The sequence below is a fragment of the Tinamus guttatus genome, unplaced genomic scaffold, assembly GCF_059628265.1.
Source record: "Tinamus guttatus ecotype Peru unplaced genomic scaffold, ASM5962826v1 Tinamus_guttatus_pri_ptg000169l, whole genome shotgun sequence".
Lineage (NCBI taxonomy): Eukaryota > Metazoa > Chordata > Aves > Tinamiformes > Tinamidae > Tinamus > Tinamus guttatus.
In genome coordinates, this window is record NW_028288703.1 from 3120318 (window position 1) to 3148114 (window position 27797).

Consider the following 27797-nt stretch of genomic DNA (forward strand, 5'->3'; position numbering starts at 1 on the left):
GCAAAATTCATTGCTACTTTATCCACTGATGTGTTACTGGTTTGTGTTTGCTAGCTTTGTGCAACCTTTTGTTAGTTTCATATCCTTCCTGGATGAATATGAAACTGTTTACTCACCACATACACTTGTATTTGCACATGAAATGTGTGTAAAGTTACAGCGTAAAGAACTGAAAACTTTATTTTTCAGCTGTGGATAATCTTTTCTCATTTTGTCTAACCCATGGAAGATTCCTGTTTTAATTTTTTTTTCTCCCCCATCTTTTATTTAGATGTAAGGAGTTGTTATCACTGTAAAATACCAGCTTATCACACTGTTGTAGTATCACATTTAACCGAGGAGAAGGCCCCATCCCTACACCAGCCAGGCACCCTGTCACTGCAGGGGACTCTGCAGGGCTGCTGGGGTGGTTCACTTTCCCCCATAAAACAGTATTGCTCAAAGTGGTATCACTCCATATTTCTACCTTGATTTGTGCCAGTCTAGAGGGCTGCAGTCTTCTGTCTTTCAATTTCAGATAAAATGGAACAAAGATTAAGATCCTAATACATATATTTTTAAATGATAACTTACATCATTTTGATAAACATTGCCAGTACACACACACTGGATACAGATAACAGCATCTCTTTGCACAGTTCAGGGCAAGTAAACCTCAAGCACGCACGAAGAGTCCCTGGAGATGTTTTATCACACTACCCCCGTTTTTGAATGCCTCCTAACTCAGGGTCTGTCTTGAAGATGGCTAACTGCAATATCCCAAAATTTCACTTGCAAATAGGAATATTTACTGTTCAAAGTAAAGCCATCTTTAAATTGCTGCAGTACTGATACAAACTCAGCTCCAGTACTCACCACCAAAAAGGGACTCCCTGCAACTTCAAAAAAAGAAAACCACATCCTGTCACCTTTCCTCTGTGTATCACTTAAAAGAATGAGCCTGAAAGCAGTTGGTCGTGATACGTAACATATAGGATGTCAGTGAAATAATACCAACATTCGACACAGTCTGAAAGACCAAAATAATCTAGACAACTCAGAATACATAATTCCTAGGGCTCAAATCAACTCAGGAAAGCAAGCTGTGGTTTCACCTCCGAATAGCAGCATATCATGTAGAGAAAATAAAAAGACCAATTTGTCAGACTGGTTAAGCTCAGCTATATTCAATTCAAAGATGCTTACCTTTAACCCTTTCACTTCGGTTCAGAAGCTTTAGGAGATACAAAGTGATCACAAAGCTTCTGGAGGCAGTCTGGAGTTCTTAACCTCATGCATTAGTATTTAAAGTGTTCTGCGATAACATGGTAGTTCCATAGATCAGTAACACTTTAATGGCCACTTCAGCTCTATCTTCAGTGGACTTAATGCTTAAATTTTGTATTAGACTTTTATCAACACATTTTTCTTCTTAGTAGCTATGCGTGAGATTCAAAAAGCACAAGCTCCGAGGCAGTTCTCTTTTTAGTAATTAGGTTTTCTATACTAGTGCAATACTTCAGAAAACCTCTAATTCTGTGTTATTTCAATTCTAAGGAAGTGGACTTAGAATTAAGGTGATCTGTCCTTTAGTTCCAAGGTATGGCACATTCTCTCTTCTGCCATATTGAATACATTCATTAAGGTTATATAGCAAATGCGTGTTTAGTGCTATTCCATGTCTTTGAAAAGGCATACCAATTATAAATCATTTCTTAAAGCAAAAACATTCACAGCTGAAAAATGCACTGAACACAATAGAAAAAAAATCACCATAATTATTTCATTAATCTTTCACTTTCTAATGTGTTCAAATAAAAATAACCTTAAGGAAACAGTTACACTTTATGGAGAACTAATGTGCAGTCTTCATTCTCCTTGAAGAGACTGGACATAACGGGGTCATCTTTGGCCTGTACATTCTTCAAATAGTAGTTTACTATCTTGCCATCAAGTTTGTACTGATGAGGAATGCTTTCATACGGTTTAAGATCGAGGTCCAGAACAGAAACAGAAAAGGTGAATCTTGATTTGGATGTTAGTACCACAGGTCTTTGCTCAGAGCTGCAAAACAAGAACATATTGCGCACGTGATTCATTACAGTAAACTTATTTTTCATTTGAGGGTCCCAAGTCCTTCTGCAAAAATGACTAATGTTTCTTTTATATCTGTTCCCAAGAGCCTGAGAAAAACATCAGCTAATGTAGTGTATAAAAAACTACGGCTCCAGCTTTAGCCAGTCTGAAAGTGAATTTATTGCACTTCTGCCCGTCACTTCCCTTTCAGTTTCATACAGATTAAGTCAAAGATTTATGCTGTTAATGCATCTTTGCATTTAGTTAATGCGACTGCCAAGCTACCTGGCAGAATCAATAAGAATTATTCTAACTTTTACATAGGCTTAAGGTAGTACAATTTAGTATCAGAACTACTGTCCAAGTATTCTGAAGGATTCTAGAGAACTTAGACTTTGACACTTTTTGCCAAATTTAAGTGTTCGGAAACTCTCCTATGTACCTTGTACCAGAATACTACCTTATCAATATGCTTGTAACAAACATTTGGAACCTGAAAAATCACCTTTCTTAACAGTTACATAAATTAACTGCAGAAACACATCTGATTTCTAAATAAACAGGAGTAATTCAAAATTAAATCTCTCTTACCATTCATCTCGTAGACAAGGTGAAAGGGCAATCATTATGGAGCAGTCTTTTGCAGTCATTGCTATTCTGTACTGCTGCACCTATACAAAATAAGAGGGACAAGAATTTTTCATTATATTTGTATTTGCCTTTATAGAAAATATACAGTTCTTTTTCAAAGGTGTTAGTATAGTCATTGTAAGATCTGGACATTAACTCTATAGCAGACAGGTAGCAGGAGCAAGTGGTTTTACCACACCCTGTGCAAGAATCATGTTCACCTCATTCTTATTAATATTCTACAGATATTTTGCCTAATGGCCAAAAAAGCACCATTCATGTGAATGCCTCATAGTCTAGAAAAGAAACAGCCTCTTTATTTAACTTTTAAGAACATGGGCTGAATATGTGTGGTTCTAAGTGCTTCTGCTATAAAGGTGCACACTGGCACCCTGACAAAATTCAGAACTTCAGCTGTACAGAGCACTTTCACAAGCTGGTGCTAATATTCACACACAGCCCCTCAATTTGGGTCAGATGGGCGGTTATTAAAAGTGACAGACTAAACAAGCTTCAACATTATGCCCAAAAAAAGGTACCTTTGTTAGCGCAAATGCTACTGTTCCATCATCTTCAGTTGAAAGATCTAGCAGCTTCTCATAAAATGCTTCATTATAAGGTCCCTCTATCTGCAACATACTTCTAAATAAATTTTAAAAGAAGATTAACACTTAAAAAATAAAAAATTAATCCCTGCCTACCTGTTCATAAGCAAAGAACTGGACAGCAAATTTTAATGGGGAAAAGAATGCATTTTTAGCAAAAGTGGGAAAGACTCAAAATCTGTAATTTCTCATTATAGGCCAGCACCCAGCACACAAACATGACGTGCATGAACAACAACACTGGCAAATAAATTGTTGTTTCGTGTAAAATACAAAAGCACAGAGTTCCGCTGCACATGCTGCCTCCTGCAGACAACCCTTCAGCTGAGGCCGCCCGTGCCCACGGGCCCTGTCCTACACGCAAGGCCAGCGTGCCCTCTTGTGCGCCACGGCAGAACTACAGGCAAATGCCAGCTGGAGAACCTAACCATCAAAATTAAGGCTTTTTGCAGTGATTGTTATTATTATTCCAACTAATACACTTAATCTGAGAACAACTGTGCACCTTGCAATACTCGGTATTTTTTTTATCAGGTAAGAAAGAGAGAGTAATCCTGTTCCCCTAGTTTGATGGGCTCGTTTATGAGGTGGATTGCAAGCTGGAATTTTAAGCTTACATTAAGAAACACTCTGAAATGAACAACCTAACACTATCATCTCCTCTACAAAACTACGTTCTGGTCAAGTTTACCCACATTTGATTAATTATTTTTTCCCCTTTACATGCCAAATTGTGACCAAATACCCATCTCCTCACCTCAACATTGTTCGAGAAACAGAAGAGGTAACGAAGAAGCTCAAAGGGAATCATGTCTGCATACCTACTTAATCAGAACATTTAAAAAACAGCCATCAAATCTTACCTCTCTTCAGGAAATTCCTCTAAGTACTGTTCAACTCTGTTGTACAAAGGATAGAGTCCTTCAATATCCAGCATGTCAAGCATCTGAGCCTGAAGGGTTTTATAAAGGAGACAACCCCTCGGTAAACCAGAGCTTTCCAATTTATGTTTCCCTACAAGAAAAAAATATGCTCAAAATACAGCAGGCATAAACGTGTTTGCTTTGCTTCACTTTGCCATTACACATCCTTTTTCACAAAGCAAATGCAATACTCTTCAGATTGGTCAAAGGAAAAAGACTTCAGATTTTGAACAACAATAAAGTGCTGTGTGCTTACCTGCATATTTAAATATTTAAAAATGACTTACCTGGCTGTAGAGCACATACTATACTCTAAAGAAAAAAAAAAATCTCTATTGCACTTTACTGTGAGTCTAAAAGATAAGTTTCTCAGATGAATCTGAAACCATTACAAATTTAAGCTTCAATGGTATGAACTGTTGACAAGACTAATTTAATATTTCAGATATTGCATCTTTTTAATATAGAACAAACAAATCTATTTTTGTCTTTGCCATCTTTTTTTCAGATAGCTCTTTCTCCCAGAGTACAGCAAAAATCAATATCAGCAACAAAAAGACTCTCCTCAAAAGCAAATTTAAAAAACATGCTATTTGTATAATGGGAGTTACAGGCAGCACCATGAAAAATTAAAGCTTTGCAAAACTTAAGCACTGAGGACTTAACATGATCTTCAGTTTTCCAGTCATGATTTTCCATTTCCCATTCCATAGTTGTACCTTCACATTAGAAAAAGAACAGAAAGACAACGATACCATAGTTGGGGAGCAGGGGGAGGCAAAAATAAGTGTCATGTAACCACTGAAAGCAGACAGACCTCAACACACACAAAATTAAATTACCCAGTCATTTAAAATACAAATTATGATTATCAGCTCAAACAAGTGTCGTCTTTAATTCTTACCCTACTACCTCTGAACTGACTTTTATCCCCATCATGAGACACAGCGCTAAAAGTTATGAGATCACATTAGAAACAGTTATCTAGCAGCTTTGCAACTCATATTTCATTTTCTCATCATTCAGTTCTCACACCAGTATTAAACAGCAAACAAGAGGCAAAAATATGAATCACTATATGATAACAGTTAATTACTATCAGAGCTCAATAAATTAGTTCTTACCATTTCTTACTAGCTCCTTATTAAAAGCACTTGCTTCACAGTAGCTTCTTCCCTGCGAAATGGGAACTGTCCTCATATCACCTGCCCTGCAGGCTTCAGTACTACTTAGTAGCGCCATAGTTATAACATGGATCAGTTCTTTAACAATTGTCCTTGTGCAGTGCGGGCCACTGACCAACCCATTTGAAGGAAAAAAGAAAGGTTTTAGGTGACGAGCAAGCTCGTTCCAGTCGGAAACAGAGTCCTGATCATCTTTACAGCCATAAATTAGTTCACCGTTCTGTAAAGGGAAAAGAAAGAATCAAACACTCCATCAAATCCAGTTATTCATATTTAGCTAACCAAGGTAGCAGATTTAGTATTTTAAGACACATGGTCCAAAAGAGTGTATAAAAGTCTGCACACAAATGCATGCACAATCTCTTACAAAGTTGTCATCCTAAACTTCACAAGATACCACAGGTAAAAACTTCTGAATTGGGACCAAAAAGCCCATTTAAGTCAAAAGACACTTTCCCCACTTAATCAACTGTAAATGATCAGAACAGGAAAAGTGAACTGATACTCAGCATGGTTTCCTATCGCTTCTGTCTATAGTGAAAAAGCTTGTCATGTAAAACTACCCCTTTAAAAGCTAAATTGTAAAATGGAAAGAGAAAAAAGGGACACAAAAGGCATGAAAATTACCTGCTTTCTAATAGAGAAAAACAGTTCATACAAGTATAATTAACTCCAGTAGTTACTTTAATACTGGAAATGAATTCAAAAGAGTTATTTTCTAGAACTAATCTGACAAATCTGCATAATCCAACAATTACTGCTTTATTTTTTACTACATTACTTCTGTACATAAAAAGGTAACCCTTTCACTTTGTCAGTGAAGCATGCTGTGCATCTGAGCTATACAAATGTTGTAACAATAATTTCCAAAAATATTTGCAGCAACACATGAAGTTCTTTTTGTTCCCCTGAATGGGCACTTTAAAAGTTTTTAAACTTTAATCCTCTCAAAGTCTTGTGTTGGCTGCCCCGGCTATTCATTCAGATTGATTAGTTCCAGGAGAGATTGCTAGGGATAGCTACAGAGTATTCTTTACCTATCATAACTTGAAATCTAAGAATTTGCCTGTTTTCTTCTACTTCGTGATAAAGTCCTGTAGTGAAGGTGCTGATTATGTCAGCACAAGTAGGATCTTGACCCTTCAGGTATTAAAGTCAAATTGTTTATAAGCCAATACATAAAAGTAAGCACACAGTTTTGTTTACCTTAAATATTTTCAAGTTGTTCTGTGCCTCCTGTAATAAGCTCTTCAAAGCAAAGTGCATTCTCTGTTTATTTCTAGGGAAAAAGCAAATATTGATCCATGTTATCAGAGCCTGTAGATGCTCACAGCCATGCCTGCGCTTTCTGTGAAATCAGAACGGATGCCTTGATGCGAGCACATCCCCTAAGCCTGTTACTCATGCTGAAGCCAACGTGAGTGACTCCTGCACAGACTCTTGCAAATTCAAACCTGAGTAGGAACAAACCCTTCCTACATTTCATGTTAGCACAACAAGGCACAGTAGCCATAATATGCAACTCTGATTCCTGAAATAGATGTAAATAAATATACAGCACCAGAAATATTTCCTTCGATAGTCAGACAAGCTCTTTAATCCTACAGCTGAAGTCTAAATAATTTGAGAAATAAAATGATAACACAGTTTGTTTTTGGCAACACACAGGATCAAGTAACACATTTTCTTACCCTGAGAAGAGATCTAATGGACAATATTTACTTGGTCGCTTCCATTTTCCATTTGCTACCTGTTGAAAAACAGCAGCACTATTAATCACTTTATGGAATAACTGCTCTCAATTATTCTAACAGACAGGTGGACTAATATTTTTCTTCATGAGTCCCATAACATTTCAAGCTCTCCGAACCTACGATTCCTGACTACTAAGGGTCATCCTATTCATATTTAAATTCAGATCACTCAGGCTGCACGAAATTCAACAACAGAAAGCATGGAGGAAGTCACATTAAGTTACAAAAAGGTACAGTCAGCTTCTACTTCTAGACCTACTATCATTTCAGGAACATAAATAACATTACATACTCTGGTAAGTTGTGCAACGCTGCAATTTGGCAATTGGAATTCTCCAAATTGGTGAGTTGTACTTAAAAGGAAATATGGCACAGGTGTTTACCCAGCCAACAGCTTTAACACTCCTCAAAGACCAATACTGCATTTGTTTGCTTTCAACTTCCCACAGAGCTCCTTCCGTTTCTCACTACACACCCAGCAACTCAGGTGTGTAACCACTCACTCTCTTTGCTCATATCAGAGGTTTAAGCAACAATATGCAAGTTTCAACAGGAAAACAAGACTATAATAACAAGTAAAACCCAATACAGTCAAAGGAAAGCAAGCTGACAGCAAAAAAATTACCTTTAAATGCTGATGCATACAATAACGACACACCTTGTGCTTTATCTCCTGTGAAACATGGCTGGAAAAAGGAATGAAGCCACACTTTGGCTACGAAAAAAGAGAAAAATGTAAATATAAATGTATTTCTTTGTATGTAAGGGCACACAATATGCAAACCTTTCCAGCTAAATATTTTTTAAAAAGAAAATCACTCAGCAGCCAATGCTCAAAAAACTTCATATTATATCTCACATGTTTTTAGTTATTTTAGAACCCTCACCTTAAAAAAAAAAAAAAAAAAAAAACACAGCACTGCTGTTGCCTGCAAGAAAGCCTAACAATACTTGGGAATTTCCCAAACTTTAAAGGTTAGGAACGTGGCGGGGGAAACGGTGGATTTCATCCTACAGGTAACAGTGAAAGTGAGCTCTGCTTTATGCCATTACTAATTTTCATTTGAAACTGCTTCAGTCAGTTCATACTTTAAGCAGAAAAATCAGAAGGCCCTTTCCTATTTGATACCTTAATCTCTATGCAGAGGATTGGCCGATGTTCCACAAAACGATAGGTCTGCAGCCTGGTCAGATTAGGAAGGCACATTGCATAACCACTGAGAGTGTCCATGTCTTTATCACAGCGAGACTCTGGAGCGGGAGAGGGAAAAACAAGAGTGGAGAGTAGGCAGCGCGGCCCCAAAGACGTCGGAAGGGCCAGGAAGCTAAAAGGCCGCACGCGAGAGCCTGGGCGCTGCAAGCCCTGGCAACGGGGCAGCGCGGGCTGCAGGGAGAGACCCAGCAGCCAAAATGCAGCCACCAGGTACGTGCCGTCACCAGCATCCCCGCTCCTCAGACGAGGATCAGACCCACATTAACATGAGACTAACACTACTTTAGTTTGGAGTTTCTGAAACTCCCTTCCTTCCGAAGCTCTACGAACTCGTCAAGGACCAATTCTGCCAGAATCCAAACAGGCAGAGTATTTTAAGACACATCTTTCACTTCCCTCACTGATGCTTTACAACAAGGTAAAAAAGCCTGATAAAGAACTAACAAATGAAGGCTTAGAGAGGTTCCCTGTCCCCCATTTAATGAAACTTATACCAGATACAACTTTTAAGTCTATAATATACCCATTTTTCTACAACAAAGCCATTTTCAAGTTATTACTAGCTTCATAGTAAAAGAAGCTTCCTCAGATTTCAAAGTAAGATCCTTTTTCTTTCTAATTTAGCAGAATGTTTTACAGCTTGAGGAAAGCCACCTTTTGATGCTATGACAGAACTTACCTGGCCTCTCTGGCTGAATCTTTAAACACAGCTGTCTTATAAAGTCTAAAGGCAGTTGAACAATTTCCTTTAAAAAAAAAAAAAAGTTTAATATTTATAAAAGAACTTGCATCATTTTTTTCAAAAGTGAGAACAGTTTCTCCCATCACCCTGAGGCAGAATTTTATGAGTGAAGTTACAAAAGAAGTTGCTGCTTTTCCTCTCAAGCACCCGATGATCAGTTAACGAGGTGCAGCCCTCCTCAAGAACAGTGCGAGTGGCCAGGAAAAGGTTATCCTCCAACTGCCCAGAAATCTGTGCACGTCAATGGGACCAGACTTCTACCCTTGTTTTCCAAAATCAGTCTCAAAACATCTCTGTCTTCCACCTCTTTTTCATACAAAGAAAAGAAATTGTCAATTTTTTCATCAGTAGCTGGAAATAGCTCAACAGAGCGCGCAGCCCAGCCACCTCGTCAGCACAGAGCAGGAGCTTTGTTCGGAGCTGAATGCTGCTTGTTTGTGCAGCTCGCTTAGGAAGAGCTGCAAACCCCACTAATTGCTTTTGCCTGGCATCCAGTGTTCCTAAAACACCATGTTTACAATGTTCAAAGCGCCACTGAAAGACAGAACATTTACCCCATGATGAACATATTTCTCCCCAAAGAACTGCTTCATGACATGTTTTCCAAAATCTACAATGTTTTGCAGATGATGTAGTATTTCTTCTGATGTCTGAAAGAAAAAAAAAAAAAAAGTAGTAATTAGTTATGACATAATGATGCCCAACACTTGGGAGTGCATACACGTCTTTATCAATCATTTGGCAAAGTACCCTAATGGTGATACAGAGCTGGGTGAGTAAGAGCAGAGACGGCGACACCAAGGGTTTAAGTGGACGGGATGAGGCAAGATCTGGTCTGTCTCTGACCATCATTCTTAGGGCAGGTAAGAGAGCTATACTGAGCAACAGACTCACTGCAGGCCTTTTTACCAACGGCTTTTGAAAACTTTTATTACGAGGTGCTCTTCTGCTAGCTTTTTTGTGCATCATGTGCATATAAAGAAACACCCCAGTCGCTCTACCAGAAAACGATGCCTAGCGAGACTGGTACGAAGCTAAGTGAGAACTAGAGGCAGGAGAGCCACAATGCTGTGGGGTCCCCTGGCAGCTCCTGCTTATTAAGAGATACTGCAGTGCTCAGTAGGAGCAGCTTCACAGGAGCATCGTTCTATTGCCCGTGCTGCAGCACATGGTTCTCTGCACAGCTTTATTGCTACCGTAGTCCATTCCTTTCCTGGGTCCTTTTCTAGCACAGAGCTTTTCCAGGAAAACGCTACTTTGCCTATCGCTGGACAATGCAACACCAAAGCAAGGGAGGTTTGCTCCTCAGGTTAAGTAACAGCAGAGGAAGAGAAAGCCTAACACTGATGCCCAAGTCAGGAAATTAGAAAGGAAAAAGCAGAAGCAGGAGAGAAAATAAGAAAATAAATAGCACTGTGGAACAGAATGTGACCCAAAAAAACAAAAAGCCAGGAGAAAAACACTTGGATAATCACCAAAAGTGGAAACAGAAGAAAAGAACACAGCCAAAATATTAAATGTGTTATGAGGTAACAGGAGATGGTCACTAGCTGGGCAATTTTAGCAACAACGTGTTTGTTTATAATAGGTAGGTATTTACCACCCATTGGACTTGCACAAGTTGTGTAGGACTACAAACAGATTCTTTTGTTAATGTAAACGTAAATACTGGGTAAATATTGCAGCAAATCCTTTAGTTTACATACAGATTTCCTCCCTTTTTGTGGTGACACAGCCCTTTCCTTAGCGCACACAAATCCCAGGTGGTGGGCAGCAATATCATTACTTCATCTTGACGAGTAACAGAATTGTCCACTACTCGCAGACTGCTCTGGCCTCTCTTGCTGATGCACACACTACTTCTAGGCTTTTCCTGCACACTGAGAATTAAACAAGCACCTCCAAGAACTAGGGCACTCACTTCCACAAGGAGAGCCTCAATTAAAAAGACCAGTAAAACTTTCCAGCTGCAGATCAAGCTTATGACAGTAGCTGACCTCCTTCTAAGAGCAAGGACCTTCATCACTCTGAACAACCAACAACATTAACAGATGGGAGCATCACCTCTTAACATTAAAAACATAAAAAGTTTTTGAAGGCCCCATCATACTACCAGTTCATTTATTAAAGCACCTAAGGGCTACAGTTTAAACACTTCCAGAGCTGCATTACATAACTGTGTTCCTCCACAATTACCATTTTGTGGTTACAGTGGTAAGAAGAACAGCATGTCTGTCTAGGGCAAGTCTGAATGGGAACATTACTAACATCTTCTTAAAACCAAACTTTGATGTTTAATCAGATAGAGCCTGTGTGATTACAGACCAGGAGGTACTGCTGCGCTTGCTGGGACTCTGAGGGTTTTTACCCATCTCATTAGACAGGGGAGAAAAAAGGAGTAACGAGTACTTCAAGAATGAGTAAGAATGAGTTCCTATGGAACCAGACCAGCATGCCTAGGACACTTCTTGGGTTTCACTATCCCAATAGTTTAATGCAGCTTGAACTCTGTATTACAGATAATAGTGAAAAAGTACTTCCTGTCTTCCTTTACAGCTTCTTCATATGATGCCCTGTTGCATAAGAATTATTATGCTACAAAACCCTTCCTGGCGTTCCATTGCCCGGTCATTTCAAGAGCTTAAGTAAAATGGACTAATCTGAATTCTCACCCTGACACTCAACGAGTTCATTTTATTGCAGCACTAAGATGATGAAAATGCACTTTTTCTTACACCACCGATAAAACAATTTCGCATAAGCCACAATCTCTGTTGCAGATAAGGAGTGCAAATAGAAAACCCACTGTTTCTGATTCCAGAGTGAACATCGAGGTGTGAGGTCTTCACATCCTACGGTCTCCAGTGAAGCTGCGGCGCCGCAGTCTTCCTGTCGCAACTAACTTTCTTCAGTAACTGTTTTCATTACACATTAAGTCGGTGCCTCACTGACGTCCACTCGAAAAAGCATTCCTATTCTGCTCGCTATGGGTACCGCGGAAGGGGAGGAATTTAAGCTTGGAATTCATTCCCAGAAAAGGATGCAGCCAGTGCAGGACAGTCGGGCAGCGCCGGGGAGGCAGCACGAGGGCTCCGTGCCGGGACAACGGGGCAAGGGGCAGAGCCCGAGGCCTGGAAACCTGCCCGCAACGGGCACGGGAGCGGCTGCCTGGAGAACAGTGTGCGAGGAGCATCCTGAGAGGAACGAGACGGAGCGGCTATGCAGAACGGCACCGTGCTTGCCAGAGTCAAAACGCTCAGAGCTTACGCATTCAGAAACGTTTTAAAAGGGACACGGAGACTCCGTTGAAGGAATGGGGGGGGAAGCAAGAAAAACTGCTTAAAGAAATTCATGCTTTTTAGCTTTTTTTTTTTTAGAATAATTACGCCTCTCATTCTGTGAGGCTGCAAACAGATCTACTACCCACTATTTTCCTTTGCCAAAGAAATTCCAGAGATTTGTGCATCTCCTTCTAACCTCAACCATTCTGTGATTCAGCAGCTTTGTACCAGTAAAGGTAGGAGTAACAGTAACAATACTTCATACACGCAACAATCAAATTAACTGCCCTCCTCTTGAAAAAAATAATTCAAAACTGAATTAAATAATTATTACAACTAGCCTTTCCTACTAACATAAGGAGATTATATTCATATTTTCAGGATCGAAATGTTGGTCAAAAAAAAAATATCAAAAGATTTTTCGTTGTTACGAAATTCCAGGGATCACCCCAAAAAGCTGCAAAGATCACTTTGGAAAAATTACTATGTTAGAGAAAGCAACATCCTCTAATATAATTAGAAACTAGACTATGTCAAAGGCATTATATACTTCAGCTAAACTGACAAGCTAATTTAAACTAGGGCATCTTGCCTATGACTTCTTGTAACTTTGAAAAAATAAAACTTCTAGAAAAAGTTCTATGCTACCACCACCAGTTAACAAGCAGCTTCATATATCCGTGTAGAAAAGCCACACGTGTGTCTCCGTGCACTCGGAACACAGCATGTGGCTGCCAAGGCTGCCATCCCACTCCTCAGTTATCAAAACAACAACAACGTTCAGGTACTGCCATTCCCCAGTAGAATAGTTGTTATTTGATGGAGAAAAGGACCTTCAGACCAAAATATTAGAGGAAGATCTCATGTAACAATATAACAACAGTGTGTGACGTGGGGAGAATACAGGATTATTCTTTATTTAGAAGAGGAGGGGAAATAACTATTTAGAACAAAGCCTAAGCTTTACCTGCTTATTTATTATTCTGCAACTAGAATAAAGTTGAATTTAAAGGTATCTTTTCAAAGCAGAACAAGAAAAATGCTGTAGTTACGAAACATCAGTATGTTATATCGCGAAAAGTCTTTTTAAAGTCCAATGAAGACAAATACTGTGTTGTACTAATTGAATATATTCAGAAGGGACAAAAACAGCTAAATGAATCACCTTCCTTCACAAAACCCTGACAGCAGATTGTCTTCTACATTTCAAAAACGCCAAAATTTGTGGAAGAAAAATGAAAAAAGCAGGAAACGTAAGTCACAATCACTGCAGCTATTATTGCTTTCACCTTTATTTAAATGTTAGCTGGATACTCACCAAGAAACATTTACTGGCAAAGAAAAGCATGATCATGCACTATGAGACACTTACATGAGAAACATGTCTCAGCATCAGTTACTGCCCGTTGTTACAATAAGCCCTACCAAAATAAGTGATAACTTAGTAATTGCTTTACCAGAAAAATATTTGATAGCTGTTAACTTATCAGCACATCACTACTCTGCTTAAAAAGCTCTCAAGCTTGGAAAGCATTCTGTGCAGATCAGTAATTAAAAACATCTTTCCTGGAAAACAGAGATAAGCTTATGTTAATTCACACAGTATTACAGCAACTGAATCCTCCTTGCATTTCAATTTTTAAACTAAATATATTTCTAGATGACAAAATAGCTGGTTGTGAACGATTAGCATTTCATTCACTACGATTTCCCTACTGAAGGAGTCTTTTAGAGATAACTAGCTCTACTATTTCCATGGAGGCATGGCCAAATTATGCCGGAATGTTCACAGCACTTGAAAAAGAGTATTTTAATGTGAGAACTTCTGGAATAAGAAAAGCCCAATATCCCAACAGAATGTTTCTTTTACCTGCGTGGAAAATGTTTAACCAACGCAATGTTGTAATTCTTGCAGATGATGTGTTTTTCTCTTTTACCATGCAACCATTACAGTTTTATCCAAAAGCCTACCAAAAATCTCCTAAGAGGAAATTAAACATTGTCCTTCAGGGAATTTGAGACATAAACACTTAGGAACCCCCACGATAACTATTTTCTTTATACTGCAAGCCATGTGTCTCCTCGAGTTTTGTCTTTCAGGATGAAATAACTCAATTCTTTCAACATTCCTTTCTGTTTCTTAAATCTCTTCATTATTTTCCTCTAGACTTTTTTCCATTTATCTCTCTCCTGCTCACCTTTGGTTAAGAGGATTAACCCAAACTTAACACAACATTTCATGCAAAACCACTTATTCTCACTAATACCTTACAACTCTACCAATTCATCCCCCAAATGGTATTTGCATCTCTTTTGCCTTTCACTTTGTCAGGTGTTCTGTGGTTCACTGTAACTCTCAAATCTTTTAAGCTGTTTACTGGCAAGCCACTCATTTCCTATTTTGCTTATGAGTATTTGTTTCCCCTCACACAATTAGCAGCTCACGGATCGCTCCACACTTCCCACCTGCTTCACAGAAAGGTGCTGAGCTGAGCTCAGACCCAGTCCGCGTGCCGGGCTCCCTGCCCTGGCTCTGCGGCCCAGTTACTAACAGCAACGCAATGAACGCGTTCCAGAGGACACACAGCTTTGGAGATTTCACACAAAGCCACCTCCGAATTTCACAGCCCATCTTGGTTGGCCTCTCAAGGCTTTTTAAAGCCAGATGCAGGTCTGCCTAGTGGAGATGACACTGATGCTGCGTTACCTACCTTGATTACATGAGCACCGTTTTGAACAATGCCAAAAGTCCTATTAAAGTTAAAATACATCATGCCTGCTACCTGCTCTTTTCTACAGTAAGCTAAGCGCCTTTCCAAAACGTATCACGACCTCAGTCTTGACTACCCTGGGTTGACTGGTGTCATTCCCTGTATACTTACAGGTTATTTTAACTGTAGTTAGACCATGTGGTCTAATTCTCTTATGCTGTATTTGCAACTGAGACAGGTGCTGTTTTCCTGCCTTCCAATCCGCTTGTTCCTTCCCAGATCTCAAGAGAACTCTGAATGTTATTACCTTAGACTGCTGCAGAAGCACAACGTACATTTTCCAAATTCTGCCACAATAGCAGATCCAAAACTTCAACTTGAGCCACACTTGTTTTGCTTCATTTTTTTTTCTATCAAAGCAGTAGCAGAAAGACCACAAAACAACTCACAACTACACTGTATGTTTTTTACTTCCCTTTGCTTTCCTCTGATCTATTTTATAACCTTCTCCTTCTGCTTTTATTGCCCTTGCTAAGCACAGCTCATTTTCCATGAATCTTCCCGATTTATTGCAAAAATTCCATCCCATATGTTCCACTCCATATGTTTACTTTACAAGCATCTTGGTTTCTCTTTTCTAAAACCCCTCCTCCTCTCCAGCTCTCAATACAGCCATAGAGCTTTTTATATTTGCTCCTCAGCAGAACAGTACAGCACTGAACCCTTACAAAGCCTTGTTTTAGCAGCTGCCATAACTCAGAGCATTTCCTGTATCTCAGGTAGCAGGCCCTAAAGACGACTCCCTTGCTTAAGGGAACTGTAGAATATGAATGCTCCATCTTTGATTCTCCATCATTTTCCCCATTAAAACAATCTAAGATACCTACAACTTAACCAAGGTAACTAAGACACTAAAGTTTCACTTCCTTCTCAAGCAGGAAAATCTTCTGCCATGGCCCAATAAACTAAGACCTGCCATATTCTTTTTGTATCAGATGAGATACTAAACTATTCTCTGAATACTTCACATCTTTCTCCAATATTGCACAGCTTTCTAGCTACTGAATCGGTGGTTGGCAGGAGACTTTTATCGCGACGTCAGCTCTGTGTTCCTCCTCCTCCGCCTTGCCTAGCAACGGGCAATAAAACTCTCATTTCTCCCTGAGCCTCTCTGCAGTCACTCACATCAATACACAGGATTAGTCTTTCCCCTTGCTGCAGTGATTCTTATAGAAAGTTGTATTTTCTACATACGCATTATACAGTTTGCCCCACAAACAGTCTTGAAGTCAGTAATTACATAATTTCAGCTGTAAACGATGACCTGAAATTTCCTCCTGTTGAAAAAACTCCTGAAACACAGGCACATTTTAAAACATCCTCTTATTCTTACTCCTTCTTCAGATTTCTCTTCAGAGCAGCTTCCAGGAGCTTACCTGTAATGTTTTACCACTAGCACACACAGTCTCTTACCTTATTCTGGTTTGGGGGGAACTTCAAAAAACGCAGCACCGCACAGCGCTAAAGGAGGATAGGAAAGAATATGACTTCATTAGCATTTAGGCACATGATCATAACTTTAAGAGTTAACTGCATCCAAACAGCAGAATGTCCAATTCCGCACTGTAGCTCATCCAAGAAATCAAGTTTGTCAGAAAAACTAAAGGAAAGCAAAATAAGTATTTTCAAACGTTGCTTCATTCAACTTGAAATCCAACAGATTAATTTCTGTTTCCAGATATGCCCTGACCTCCTCTTTTCCCTCTAACAAGTCAGTCCCTCTGTGCTTCCGGTCACCAGCTGTAGAAGGGGCAATGCTGCCTTAGCTTACAGCAGTATTTGCGAAGTTTTCTGATATTTCAGTTTGGACTCTCACCCACACACAGCACAGCATTAAAACAAACAAGCAAACAATAAAAACCTTACTTCTGCTCCAGAGGTCTTTCGAAAAAGCTCTAAGATCCAATAAATACCATTTGCTTATAAAATCAGCAAAGCATTACAACTTAATAGTTACCCACCAAAACTGCACAGCTCTACTTATAAATACTGAAACCTGCTACTTGCAAACTCCGTTTGAAGGGAAGCACCTAAATGTTTGAGATTCATCTAACGCCCTGGGCTGAATGCAGTAGGTTTCCAAATGTTTCACCTTACAACACACATGCGTGATTCACATAATTCAAAAACTTACATGGTAAGTTACATGGTAAGCTGATGCATATGGAAGAAAAAAGTGATCCTTTACTCAGCTTTTAAGAGTTCAAAGATATCTTCGAGCTGTATTAAGTAAATCAGGACTTTGTCCGTAAGCCTATTAAAAAAGGATATCTGGCCTCACAGAGCAGATCTAAAGCATCTCCCTGACCACAGAAGTTTGATTAAATTAACCATTTTACTTATTAAATAGTCACTTTTCATATTAAAAACAAATTTTGATGTAATATTAAGAGACTAAAGTCCCACTAACTTAGACAACAGGCAGCCCTGTCTAAAATTAATACAAGAAATTTTGTTCCACTTACATATTTAAACCTATTCAGATAAAATGTGGCAGTAACAGTTAGGTACTGGTGTAGGTTTAAAAAAAAAAAAAAAGTAACAAATGTTTGGGTTATCTCTTAACAGTTCGTTTTCACAATGGTCCATTTGGACCTTTTCTAGACAATCCAAAAAGGATTGCTTTCTATTTAAAGCACTGTAACTGCTATTATATTTAACTGTAACCAGACTTGTTACAATATTTGCTCATTAACATCATTTTTAAGCAGACCTGCTAGGATAGAAGGATAAAAACTGTATATGATGAAAGAACAATGTGTTGCTTTCCTAAAGACTGGAAGCATATGAAAAATAGAGTAAAGCTCTAACAAAGCTTTTCAGTTACAGTTACCGATGCACTTTAGCTAGTCACTGCCAACTTCCTCCTGCAGCATGTCTTAGTAAGGCCATTAGAGTGATCTGATCCAGAATTAAAAACCACAAACTTATTTTTGTTGAGTTTTATACAAGTTTTATATAAACTAAATAAATGACAGTTTTAATGATCCTAAAATGAAATAGCTGGCAATTTTGCTGATATTGAGCTATTTTTGCACCTTAGCTTAGTTTAGTTTAGTTGTGTGCGGTTTACAGTAGCTAAAACTTATTTGGACATTTTAATCCCAAATTTACATTCCACAGCCTCTTCAGCTCTAAAACTCGTGTGAAGGATTTAAGCAGAAGACGAAGCTGTCAGGTTCTTTCCCCCGCGCACTAACAGAGCTCAGGCAGAACATGCCCAGCACCCTGCCCGGGCACTTGGATCGAAGCTCATCTTCACGACGCGATGTCCAAGTTCAATACATGCCATTTTACAGGCATCCTCAGTCAGTGTGTCAGTGTGCTCGGCAATGGGGAGGGATCTGCAAGATTCAAACAACAAAAGCATGGAAAAATGTGCAGCTTTGGAATGAGATCTATATGGCAATATAGTATACGAGCATTTTTTTCCAGTTCAGTTTTGTATTGTGTAACGTGGGTAAGATCATTCCAAACTAAGGGAGGAAAGCTGTGCTTCCTGACAGCATGGACAGAGCTTAGTAACTACTCACACAGAGCGCGAGGAAGTATTCAAAATCAGAACACCACCCTCCTTTCGGCTTAGGAACTCCTGAAGTACAATCTTTGATTTCTTTATACAGATAAAGATTTTTGAGCCTAGCAGCTTACTTGACACCATTCAATATTTTAAACTATTATCTGGGAGCAAAGGACACCATGATACTTGTTTTCTTTTGCAAAGAGCTCACAGCTTGCGTTAGACTTAAGGTATTTGTTCCTTTTTCTTTAACCTGTTCAGTTATGATATATATTCCCATGACAGTCACACATTCACTCAGGTTTCACATTACAGCTAAGTTAATAAAACCTCACAATATGCTGATGGTGCCAATTTTAAGATTTTGTACTAGCCATGAATAAAAAGATAAGTCTACTGTTCAGCTAAGCCACACAATATTCCAAATGAGATCAAGTGATACCCCCACTGGTACGCGGTGGAAACACACACCAGAGAGCTAGAGCAGAATGAATAAACCTATTGATTCCAGGCCCTCAGCATAGAGCACTGCAGTGTGGATAACACAAATGTCCCTGAGACAGTAACTGTTAAAAACAAGGGAGAAAAAAAAATGGCCATTAAGGTTTAACAGGATATCAAGTTCCTTATCTGTTGAGTAGGTGAGTTAGACAAATAGCAATGTGAAACGTGTCCTGAGCTCCCTTCGCACCGCTGCAAGGCCGCACGCACCTAGAGCACACGCTGTCCAGCGGCGAGGGCTGCAGCCAGCTGCCTGGGCAGCCTCTGCTACGTCAGGCACACAGGAAAGGCTTCAGGGAAATATTAATAGTGAGGGACACAAATAAAATAGCAGCAAAGGCATTAGAATTAAGTTATAAAATGGAAAGTTAAAAACAAGTTAATAATTCCAAGCATCCTAAACACCTCAGCAACTGCTCAACTGAATACAGCATCCCTTCTCCTTCCTGAGCAAAACCAGAGAGAACGTCAGAAAGAGATTGTCACAGACCTCAGAAATAACACACCGAGGTGAAGACTATATCCCACTAAAAGGCTGGAAGGGAGTGAAGAGCTGTGCGAGCAAATACAGTAAGCTATTACACTGGTATCTCCTACACAGCTCGCACAGGTCAGTTAAGCTATTTCCACTGAAAAGCAACCACTGTTAAACACATCCAGCCCACAACTGTTGTTGATCGAAGGAAGCTTAAGCGTACAGAAAAGAAGTGTTTAGTGTTATGAACTCCACCTTCACTACACTTACCACCCACTTACAAAACAAGAGAAAAAAAAGCTTTTTAAATAGAGGTTTGATTTCCTCACTTTCAACAAGAAACTTGTTCTGTTTCAAGGTTGACCTAGCACAGAACCCAAACACAAAATCAAGACCGTATTTAAGGAAGCCTAATTGCCTCCTGAGCTTTATATTTCTATTGCTATTACCTTCAGCATTCTCACAAGTCACCCAAAACAAAAATTAACACCAAATAAAAGATACAAACTGAAGATTGAATTCCAGAGACAAACATATTTTATACATATAAACAACAAATGTGTATATTTTATAAGTATCTAACTATATAGTGAAAGCTAATATGTAGCATTATAATATTATGTATATATTGTGTATACTATATGTACACACATTATAGTATTAGACCTGCACTTCCCAGTGTTTCTCTCTCCTTCCACACAGAAAGACTCTAGTGCTGTGTTTTCATATCTGCATCTACAGAAGCACCTGAGGAAAAAAAATCGTTAAAAAAATAATTAATTATTAGAAAAGTTTAAAGGGCATTGCTGACTTTATGCTCCTTCTCTCTTCATTCTGTCCCCTTACCTGATGCCACTTTCCCTGCTACTTAAAAAAAAAAAAAAAAAAAAAAACAATAATTAAATTACATTCAGAGCATCCTTTCAGTGCAGAATCCTGGTAAAGGCAAGGAAAGTAAAATTAACTACAATACACGGGTGCTAAACAAAATCAAAATTCCATATGCACATTGACTCAAACAGCTGCTTTGAGTCAACTAATTCTTGCAGCTAATCCACTGAAGCAGAAGTGCTTCCAACTTCTAATATTTCCTTTGTAATAAAGGCCTTTTGTGGCTGTACTCAAGTAGAGTTAGCAGGATTAGTTATGACATCTACAACCGCTGTTCTAACAGTTTAGCCAAAGAAATAGCTATTAGCAAATAAGAAAAGATCTTCCTGTTTGCTAGTAGTTGTGCATTTAAATGTCAGTTAACCAACATGCGAGGTTAACACAAGGAATTGTATAGCTTAACTCGGGTTAGCATGCCATAGGGGTCCTGAATCCCAACTTACGCTAGTTAATTACTTTGTGTTCCTAAAAACGTAATTGCTGTTTGCAGCAAGATCCTCATCTCTTCAACTCTTTTTCACTGATCACACACCCTGATCAGTGCTCAGTTTTTCAACGTGTTTTTATAGCTGCTTGCTTTGCTTAAGTTTACACAGAAGCTCCTCTACCCACAATAAAATAAAAAAGCAATATATTAATTTGTCACATATCTGTTTTCTAAGCAGATAAAGGAGTGCATTTGCTATTTTTTCCTAGACAATCTATATTTATACATGCATACCCTCAAAAGAACTATGTTCAAGAAACAAGGTCAAAGAAATGGCCTATGACCCAGAAAAGAAAAGAAAAAAAAAAAAAGGTTTTAATGGTCATTAATCCTTATTAAAGTTGATGATGGAGTCTTGCTTCAACTCACTCACAGGCAAGTTTTGCTTTCCCCAGCAAATTCTGCAGATCAGGAGCAGAACTCCTGCCTACGCTCAGGCACACGGCCTCGGACAATCTTCTCCATACGTCCAGCCCACGGAATAAATGAAAAATAAAGATCACCAGAGGTTCAAATTTAAGGAACAGAATTTCCTCAAGGATACAAAAACTTTTAAGTTCAAAACTTAACAAAACAACGTCTTTTGTACTAGTTGAAATACCATTCAACAAATGCAAGTTGTACCTTTTCTGGGCAATTTCTTAGCTTGCAAGGGCAAAGACACCCTGACCTGGCCATATTTCAATCAGTACAATATTCAGAGAAGGCCATCATTAATAAGCAACGCAAGGCAAAAACAGCAGAATATTTCCAATGCTCATATGTTCAAGAAAGAGCCTCTCCAAACAGCACAAGCTATTTCAGTATTTTTCCCCTATCCGAAGACTTAATGCCAGGAGTCCATTCCATGTTTCCTTGAAATCAAGGGATCCACAGTTATTAATTTAATGACCCACGGACACTAAGAAGAAACCCAAAACACAGCTGAACAAGATCTGTTCATATTCAGGGATCTGCAGTTTCCTGGGAATGACTTTGAAATTTCAGGAGTAATACTTTGCTTGCACTAATTCAAAGATGACAAAACATCAGCAAGCTCCATGTCATTGAGAAACCATGAAGGTCACAGAGGGAAGAACAAGACACTTGGGTTCTTAAACTTACGCAAAATGGGACCACCACAAAAAGCACCTCAAGAAGATCCCATCCGCAAGAAGGCGGTCAGTGAGCAGCACTGCTCTCTTTTTGTCAGCAAAGCTGCAGCTGGCTGGTAATTCTAACCATAAGTTTTTGCTGTGAGAACAAAAATCCCCCACTTGTCTAAGCAAACAGTCTTGTCCGTGGCCCTGTCTGACACTATACTAACCTTCTCAATTTAAGTTCACTGTGCAAAATGTCAAATTTACCCAGTAAGATATTTTTAATCAAAAAAAAAAAGGGGGGAGGGAGAAGCTGTTTCATACTTTGAAAGCAGTGTTATAAACAATTATCAAGTCACAAGGCACCCCCTGCAGAATTCATAAGAAACATGAAACCAGGCTGATCTCCCCCATATTGAGCAGGTCTTTCTGCAAGCACTAGGCAGCTATCAAAATGCGACTGTCAGCAGGAGCAGCTGCAGATACTGCAGCTACAGCGAAACCAAAGCCCAACATTAAAAATGCAAGACACCCCTCTCCCTTCGCACACCTCAAAACTCTGCAGTGCTCAACAGTTCAGAACAAGGATTGGGAGAGACACCTGTGAAAGAAGCCCTGGCAGCACTGACAGACATCCCTCCACCTTTGCCATCTGTCCTGGCAGAAGAAAACACAGAGAGGAGCCACACATTACTCAGCTCTTACAAGCAACTACTTTGGGAAGTTGCGCTTGCCTCCCTCCTCAGTTTCATTTACCTCCTCCATTCACCCTCTCCCCCTTTCCTATTTAGCAAGCTTACGTGCACTCTGGCAATGATTTACACACTTCTAACAATTTGTGTCCCACACCAAACACTAAAGATATCTGTCAGAGCTGCAACCTCTCCTAGGCAAAGAGCAATTAGTACTAAACAATAACCAAGATCCAACCCATGACGTTTCATGAACACCAAGTTTTCTCTAGATAATTTGACTGAACAAAGAAAAATGACAGAAAAAAATCCTTTTTTGTACCACCTCCAAGTGGTCACTCAAACACAAGTTTAGCAGTCACTTAAACACAAGCTTCCAATTTTAAAAGGAAATATCTCGATTTGCAAAAATTAAAAATTAATAAAAACTAACTTCAGTGAAACAGAGAAAGAACATACATCTTCATCTAAAATGCTTCACTACATAAAGTGAAGGGCTTTCAAGTGTGTTTCAGCAATAAAAGGAAATAAAAGTCATTATTTCTAGAGCTACTTACACTACTTTATAAGGAACAACAACTTCCTGAAACCTTTAAGAAATGAAGTGTTAGTGTCTCTGTAAGAGTAAACAACTGATGAAAATGAAGAACTAGAGAAAAAGAGAATTTGCGGTTCCTGTCTGTAAAACTGGATACCTCCACCTTAGAAAGGGTCAAGAGCTCACCAGATGGTGACCATTCTAGAGCAGTTCCTCAGGCCTCACCACTGCTCAAGCACACGTCAGAGCAGCTGTATTCGGGCCACTCTCTTAAATTAGAAACCAAACTCGATAAAGATGAAAACAAGGCTCCAATAAAAACACAGGGAGCATGAAGCATCCTTTCTAACCTGCCTGTTTGTGATTAGTTTTGCTTTAATGCAATCAGCACCTTATGCATTCCTGAGACAGTAACCAGAACAAGCAGCCCGGAAGAGTCACTGTTTGATGAAATATGGCAAATCAACTCCTTGAAGAGGATATTAAGTTTCAATCAGTTACAGAAAACAGACAAGGATCTGTATGGACATGGATCACACAGCTGTCATTTGAACTAGCAGTTAGGCAAATCTGTGTGTTCTTCAGAGCAATCTTTTGGAACCAGCGCCTCAAGCACTGTTTTCAGAACCCAAAACAGAGCTACCAGTTATATTCCTCATTGAAAGCAATAAGGAATAAAAGTTGGGTATGTTCACGTTTTAGGAGAAGCACTTCACAGGCGGCAAGGCTGTTTGAGGACAGTTCAATTCAGTTCAGTTTGGATTAGTTCAATCACAGCTGCAGCAAAAGCTTTAGCAGAGAAACCTGTCCCACAATATAGACTGACTTCCAGAATTTTAGATTCATCAAAACTTAAAATTTCAAAAAGCTACAAAAGCAGAAGCTAGAGAGTGCATCAAGCAAGCATGCAGCTCTGCGGATGACAACAGTAACTGGGAATTCTTTCAGGCATTCCATTTTTATTCATCAGATCACTTTCTAAATGCTGGAGAACTAATTAGAGCAACTCTGTAAAACTGTCACTGTGAAGAGAGACACGTTGACTAGACGATGCCCTGCCTACGTCCTCTCTTTTTAACTGCAAGAATAAGGAACGGAGATGCTCTTGCAGTCATTTCAGCTGCTTCATTTTGGTACTGCATTCCACAGGTTGTAGGAGGGCAGGAACGCAGGGATAATTTTGTCATTACTGCATTCTGGAGGGTTAATAAGCGGCAAGTGCAAACAGTACATCAGGCAGCACTTGCTAACATACCTGAACAAGCAAGAGATGGTGCCAACGGACGACCGTCAGGCAGAAATCTTTGTCTTATGTGCCGCTGCTCAAAGGCATTAGAACAAACGTTCATGCACTGTTTTCATCTCGGGCTTATCAGCTCTTCACTAGCTGCTTGTCAGGCATGTCACTTTTCTACAATCAAGTTTTCAGGCATTACCTTTGGTACTGTCCTAGCTCTGGATTAACAGCGTGTAACGTTTGCGTCTTAAATGCAAAAAAACAGGGAATAGAAGAAGCCAAAGCAAACATAGCCTTAAATAGATCAGAGCAGCATGAACTGATGCAGACCTCGTTCTCCTCTTCATCCCTGCTCTGGCCACACCTCTGCACAACCAGGAACAAGAGCCGTGTACCCAGCCTGCCAACTCACCTCTACCCAAACACTGCAAGTTTGACGCACAGACTTGCACAGTATCTGTTCCCAGTGCTCCAAACCAGGGTCAAGAAGAGATGAGGTGAAACCAAACTCCCTAGATCTTGATCACACAGGACAAAGAGGCATGGATAACATGGAAGAGGTCAGGAAGAGAAACACAGAGGTAGGGACCACTGCCCTCCCTGCATCCCCGAGTAATGAGAAGGAGAACATAGAGGTAACAGGCACCCTTGGACGTGGCTCCACTCTGGCCTCTCGCTTTCAAGTGTGGCACCAACACGCGAGCATCCATCCACATCCCCTTGGCCATGACCAAATTGCTATCCCTCCCATTAGCATTTACACACAAAATCGTGAATTTAGGGGATGAAGAATGAAGCAAAAGCAGTAAAATGAAGTTCATTATCTTGGTTACGCTGCTAATCTGTTCTCACAAACCTGAGAATGACTGACACCAGATCACAAGAACGATGATTAATCATGCAAGCATGTCCTGTTTATAAAAGGAACAAAGTAAAAGTTAGCATCTAAAGAGCATTTCATGTGCTGCAGTTTTAAAAGATTTCATTACCAGCAGACACAAAGCTCTATCCAGTAAGCTTTTATTGACTTAATGATGTATATGCAGGGAAAAAAAAAATCTATTTTACTTCCATTGTATCTTCAAGTTTTAGCATCTTATTAAAAGAAGAACTAATATACTCAGCAACTATTCTAAATTTCTGGCAGAGTTCCTTACTTTCTACATCTTTAAAGTCAATGCAATCACACTGTTATAAATCCATTACATATTCTGACTTCTATCACACATAGACTGAAGATTTTTTGAACTGTCTTTTTCAATTGTCACTCAGAAAGCTAACATTTAGATAGGACACAAAACAACACATGCTTTTCTTGTAGCATCAATGTCTTTTTTTTTAATTTAGTATAAAGAAAGAGAGGAAATAAACATGCGCCACACAAGTGCTCCTCCTAAAGAAGAGCAAAGACTTCCAGCACTTTCTCAGACCTGATATTTGTTTGCATTTTTACACCCATCTTACACTTATAATGTAGAAAAGAGAATCCAGAGAATCTAATACTCTGGAATACATTTGAAAGAACCTCACATTAAGATTCAACTCATACTGTAGTCTTTCCATACAAAAATTTGTATGTTGTCATTTCAAACTATCATCTGGATCGTTTATTGGACAGACCTATAAAATATTGAGCACATTTGGCGGAAAAAAAAAAAAAAACTAGCAAATCCATACTGGAATTAGAATAGAAACACAAGACAAAATATAACCCAAAGTCTTCCTTAGAAAATGAATAAATTTCTCCGAACGACACATTAAAATCCTGAACTCCATATACTGGATACATAATACACAAACAAGAGGGGCAGGAACGCAGTGACAGCAGTCACAAAACACAAGCTTTTAAAGGGCAAGGAATCTGCCCGAAATGCTTGGATTAATTTAATTTTTGCTGCTCATCTGAACCAATACTGGATACATTTTACCTATTCAGATATTTCTCTACAGATGGCAAATGGAAGCACAGAGGTGGAATGACTTGCTCGTTCGCACTGAGATCCACGGACACCAGGCCCTGCGGTCCCAGCCGACGCTCACGCTCTCCAGGAGGAAGAGCCAGGGGCACAAGGAAAATCCCTCCCATCCCACCCCGTAAGTTTTCCCGGTCTGGCACACTTGCACGCGCACCCGCGTTGGGATGGAAAAGGGCCCGTGTCGAGCCTCCCCTGGCAGCTCCCTGCCCAGAGGCGCTCCCGAGAAGACGGGGGATTGCGATGGGGCAAAGCTCCTGCCAAACCTCTCCCAGAGGAAAGAGCAAAACCCATCTGCCGGCCCCTTGGAAAAAAAAAAAAAAAAAAGAAAGAAAAAAAAAAGAAAGAAAACAGTAAATCGCCCGTGTGAAGAAACTGGAAAATGAGGTGGAATGAAGCTCCGGGCCGGGCCCGCGCTCAGGCCCGCGGCGAGGCGGTAGCGGCCTCCGCGCGCCGCCGAGGGGAGCGCGAAGGGGTGCGCGAAGGGGAGCGCTCGCGCGCGGCCGTTACCGCCCGCCGCCCACCTGGCAGTGCGCGACGACGAGGCTCTGGTTGCCCTCCCCGTGGTACTTCCATTCATTCTCATCCATCTTCTCCACTTCCATGCCCGGCCCGGCCCGCCCCGTGGGGACGGTGCCGCCGCCGCCCGCGCCTCCGCCACCGGCGCCGCGCCCGCCCCGCGCCGCAGGAAGTCCCGCCCGCCGCCAGGTCGCAGGGCGCCGACCCGGCGCGGTGCGCGCGCGCCTCGCCGCCATCTCGGAGGCGGGCAGAGCCTCCCGGCGCCATCTTTGACAGGGGCAGCGGCGGGCGGGAAGCGGCGGCGGCTCCTCCCAGCCCGGCGCCCCGCGCTGAGGCGGCTCCGAGGCGGCGGCAGCGCCGCTCGCCCGCGCGGGGTGGGGGCCGTTAAAAATAAACGCATAAATAAATAAAATGGAATACTCCCATTACATGAATGCTGTCGAAAAACCCGGTCCAAAGAATAGGGCTGGGGCCAGCAAGAACAACCTGACTTAAGGTCAGTTAAGCTAAAGGCAGATGGGCGTTTTGACTGACAAGAGCTTGCATAAGGCTAACCCGCCACCAGTAACCACAGTTGTGACTAAACAGTCATTTTATTTATTAGGTTTAATTGCTATACACATTCTGATGAGGGAGGAAATTAAATTACTGATACAAAATGTAAATATCCTCTGCTCTGTGCAACACATGTTGCCCCCCAAGAACTGCAAAGAAAGGCAGTTTTTTA

At 40.2% G+C, this 27797-nt stretch overlaps 1 protein-coding gene across 1 annotated transcript; it reads right to left on the reverse strand.

Annotated features, from left to right (window-relative positions):
- Window positions 1-1802: 1802 nt before the first annotated feature.
- IPPK (inositol-pentakisphosphate 2-kinase) lies at window positions 1803-27214 on the reverse strand. Its single transcript, XM_088522906.1, has 13 exons — window positions 27076-27214; window positions 16572-16619; window positions 9661-9756; window positions 9044-9110; window positions 8281-8402; window positions 7777-7866; window positions 7089-7147; window positions 6604-6676; window positions 5338-5617; window positions 4154-4304; window positions 3225-3327; window positions 2647-2726; window positions 1803-2043 (listed from the first exon to the last, which is right to left on the reverse strand). Exons 1-13 carry the CDS (start codon window positions 27154-27156, stop codon window positions 1818-1820), a joined length of 1476 nt encoding a protein of 491 aa, XP_088379032.1. The 5' UTR covers window positions 27157-27214; the 3' UTR covers window positions 1803-1817.
- Window positions 27215-27797: the final 583 nt, after the last annotated feature.

Bases quoted from the DNA above. Each gene is read 5' to 3' on its own strand.
- IPPK (XM_088522906.1), bottom strand. From the start codon at position 27,156: ATGGAAGTGGAGAAGATGGATGAGAATGAATGGAAGTACCACGGGGAG. The intron at 9,757-16,571 runs GTAAGAGACTGT...TTTTTCTTTCAG, and splicing joins TCCCCCCAAACCAGAATAAG to ACATCAGAAGAAATACTACA. The intron at 5,618-6,603 runs GTAAACAAAACT...TTCCCTTTACAG, and splicing joins ACAACTTGAAAATATTTAAG to AACGGTGAACTAATTTATGG.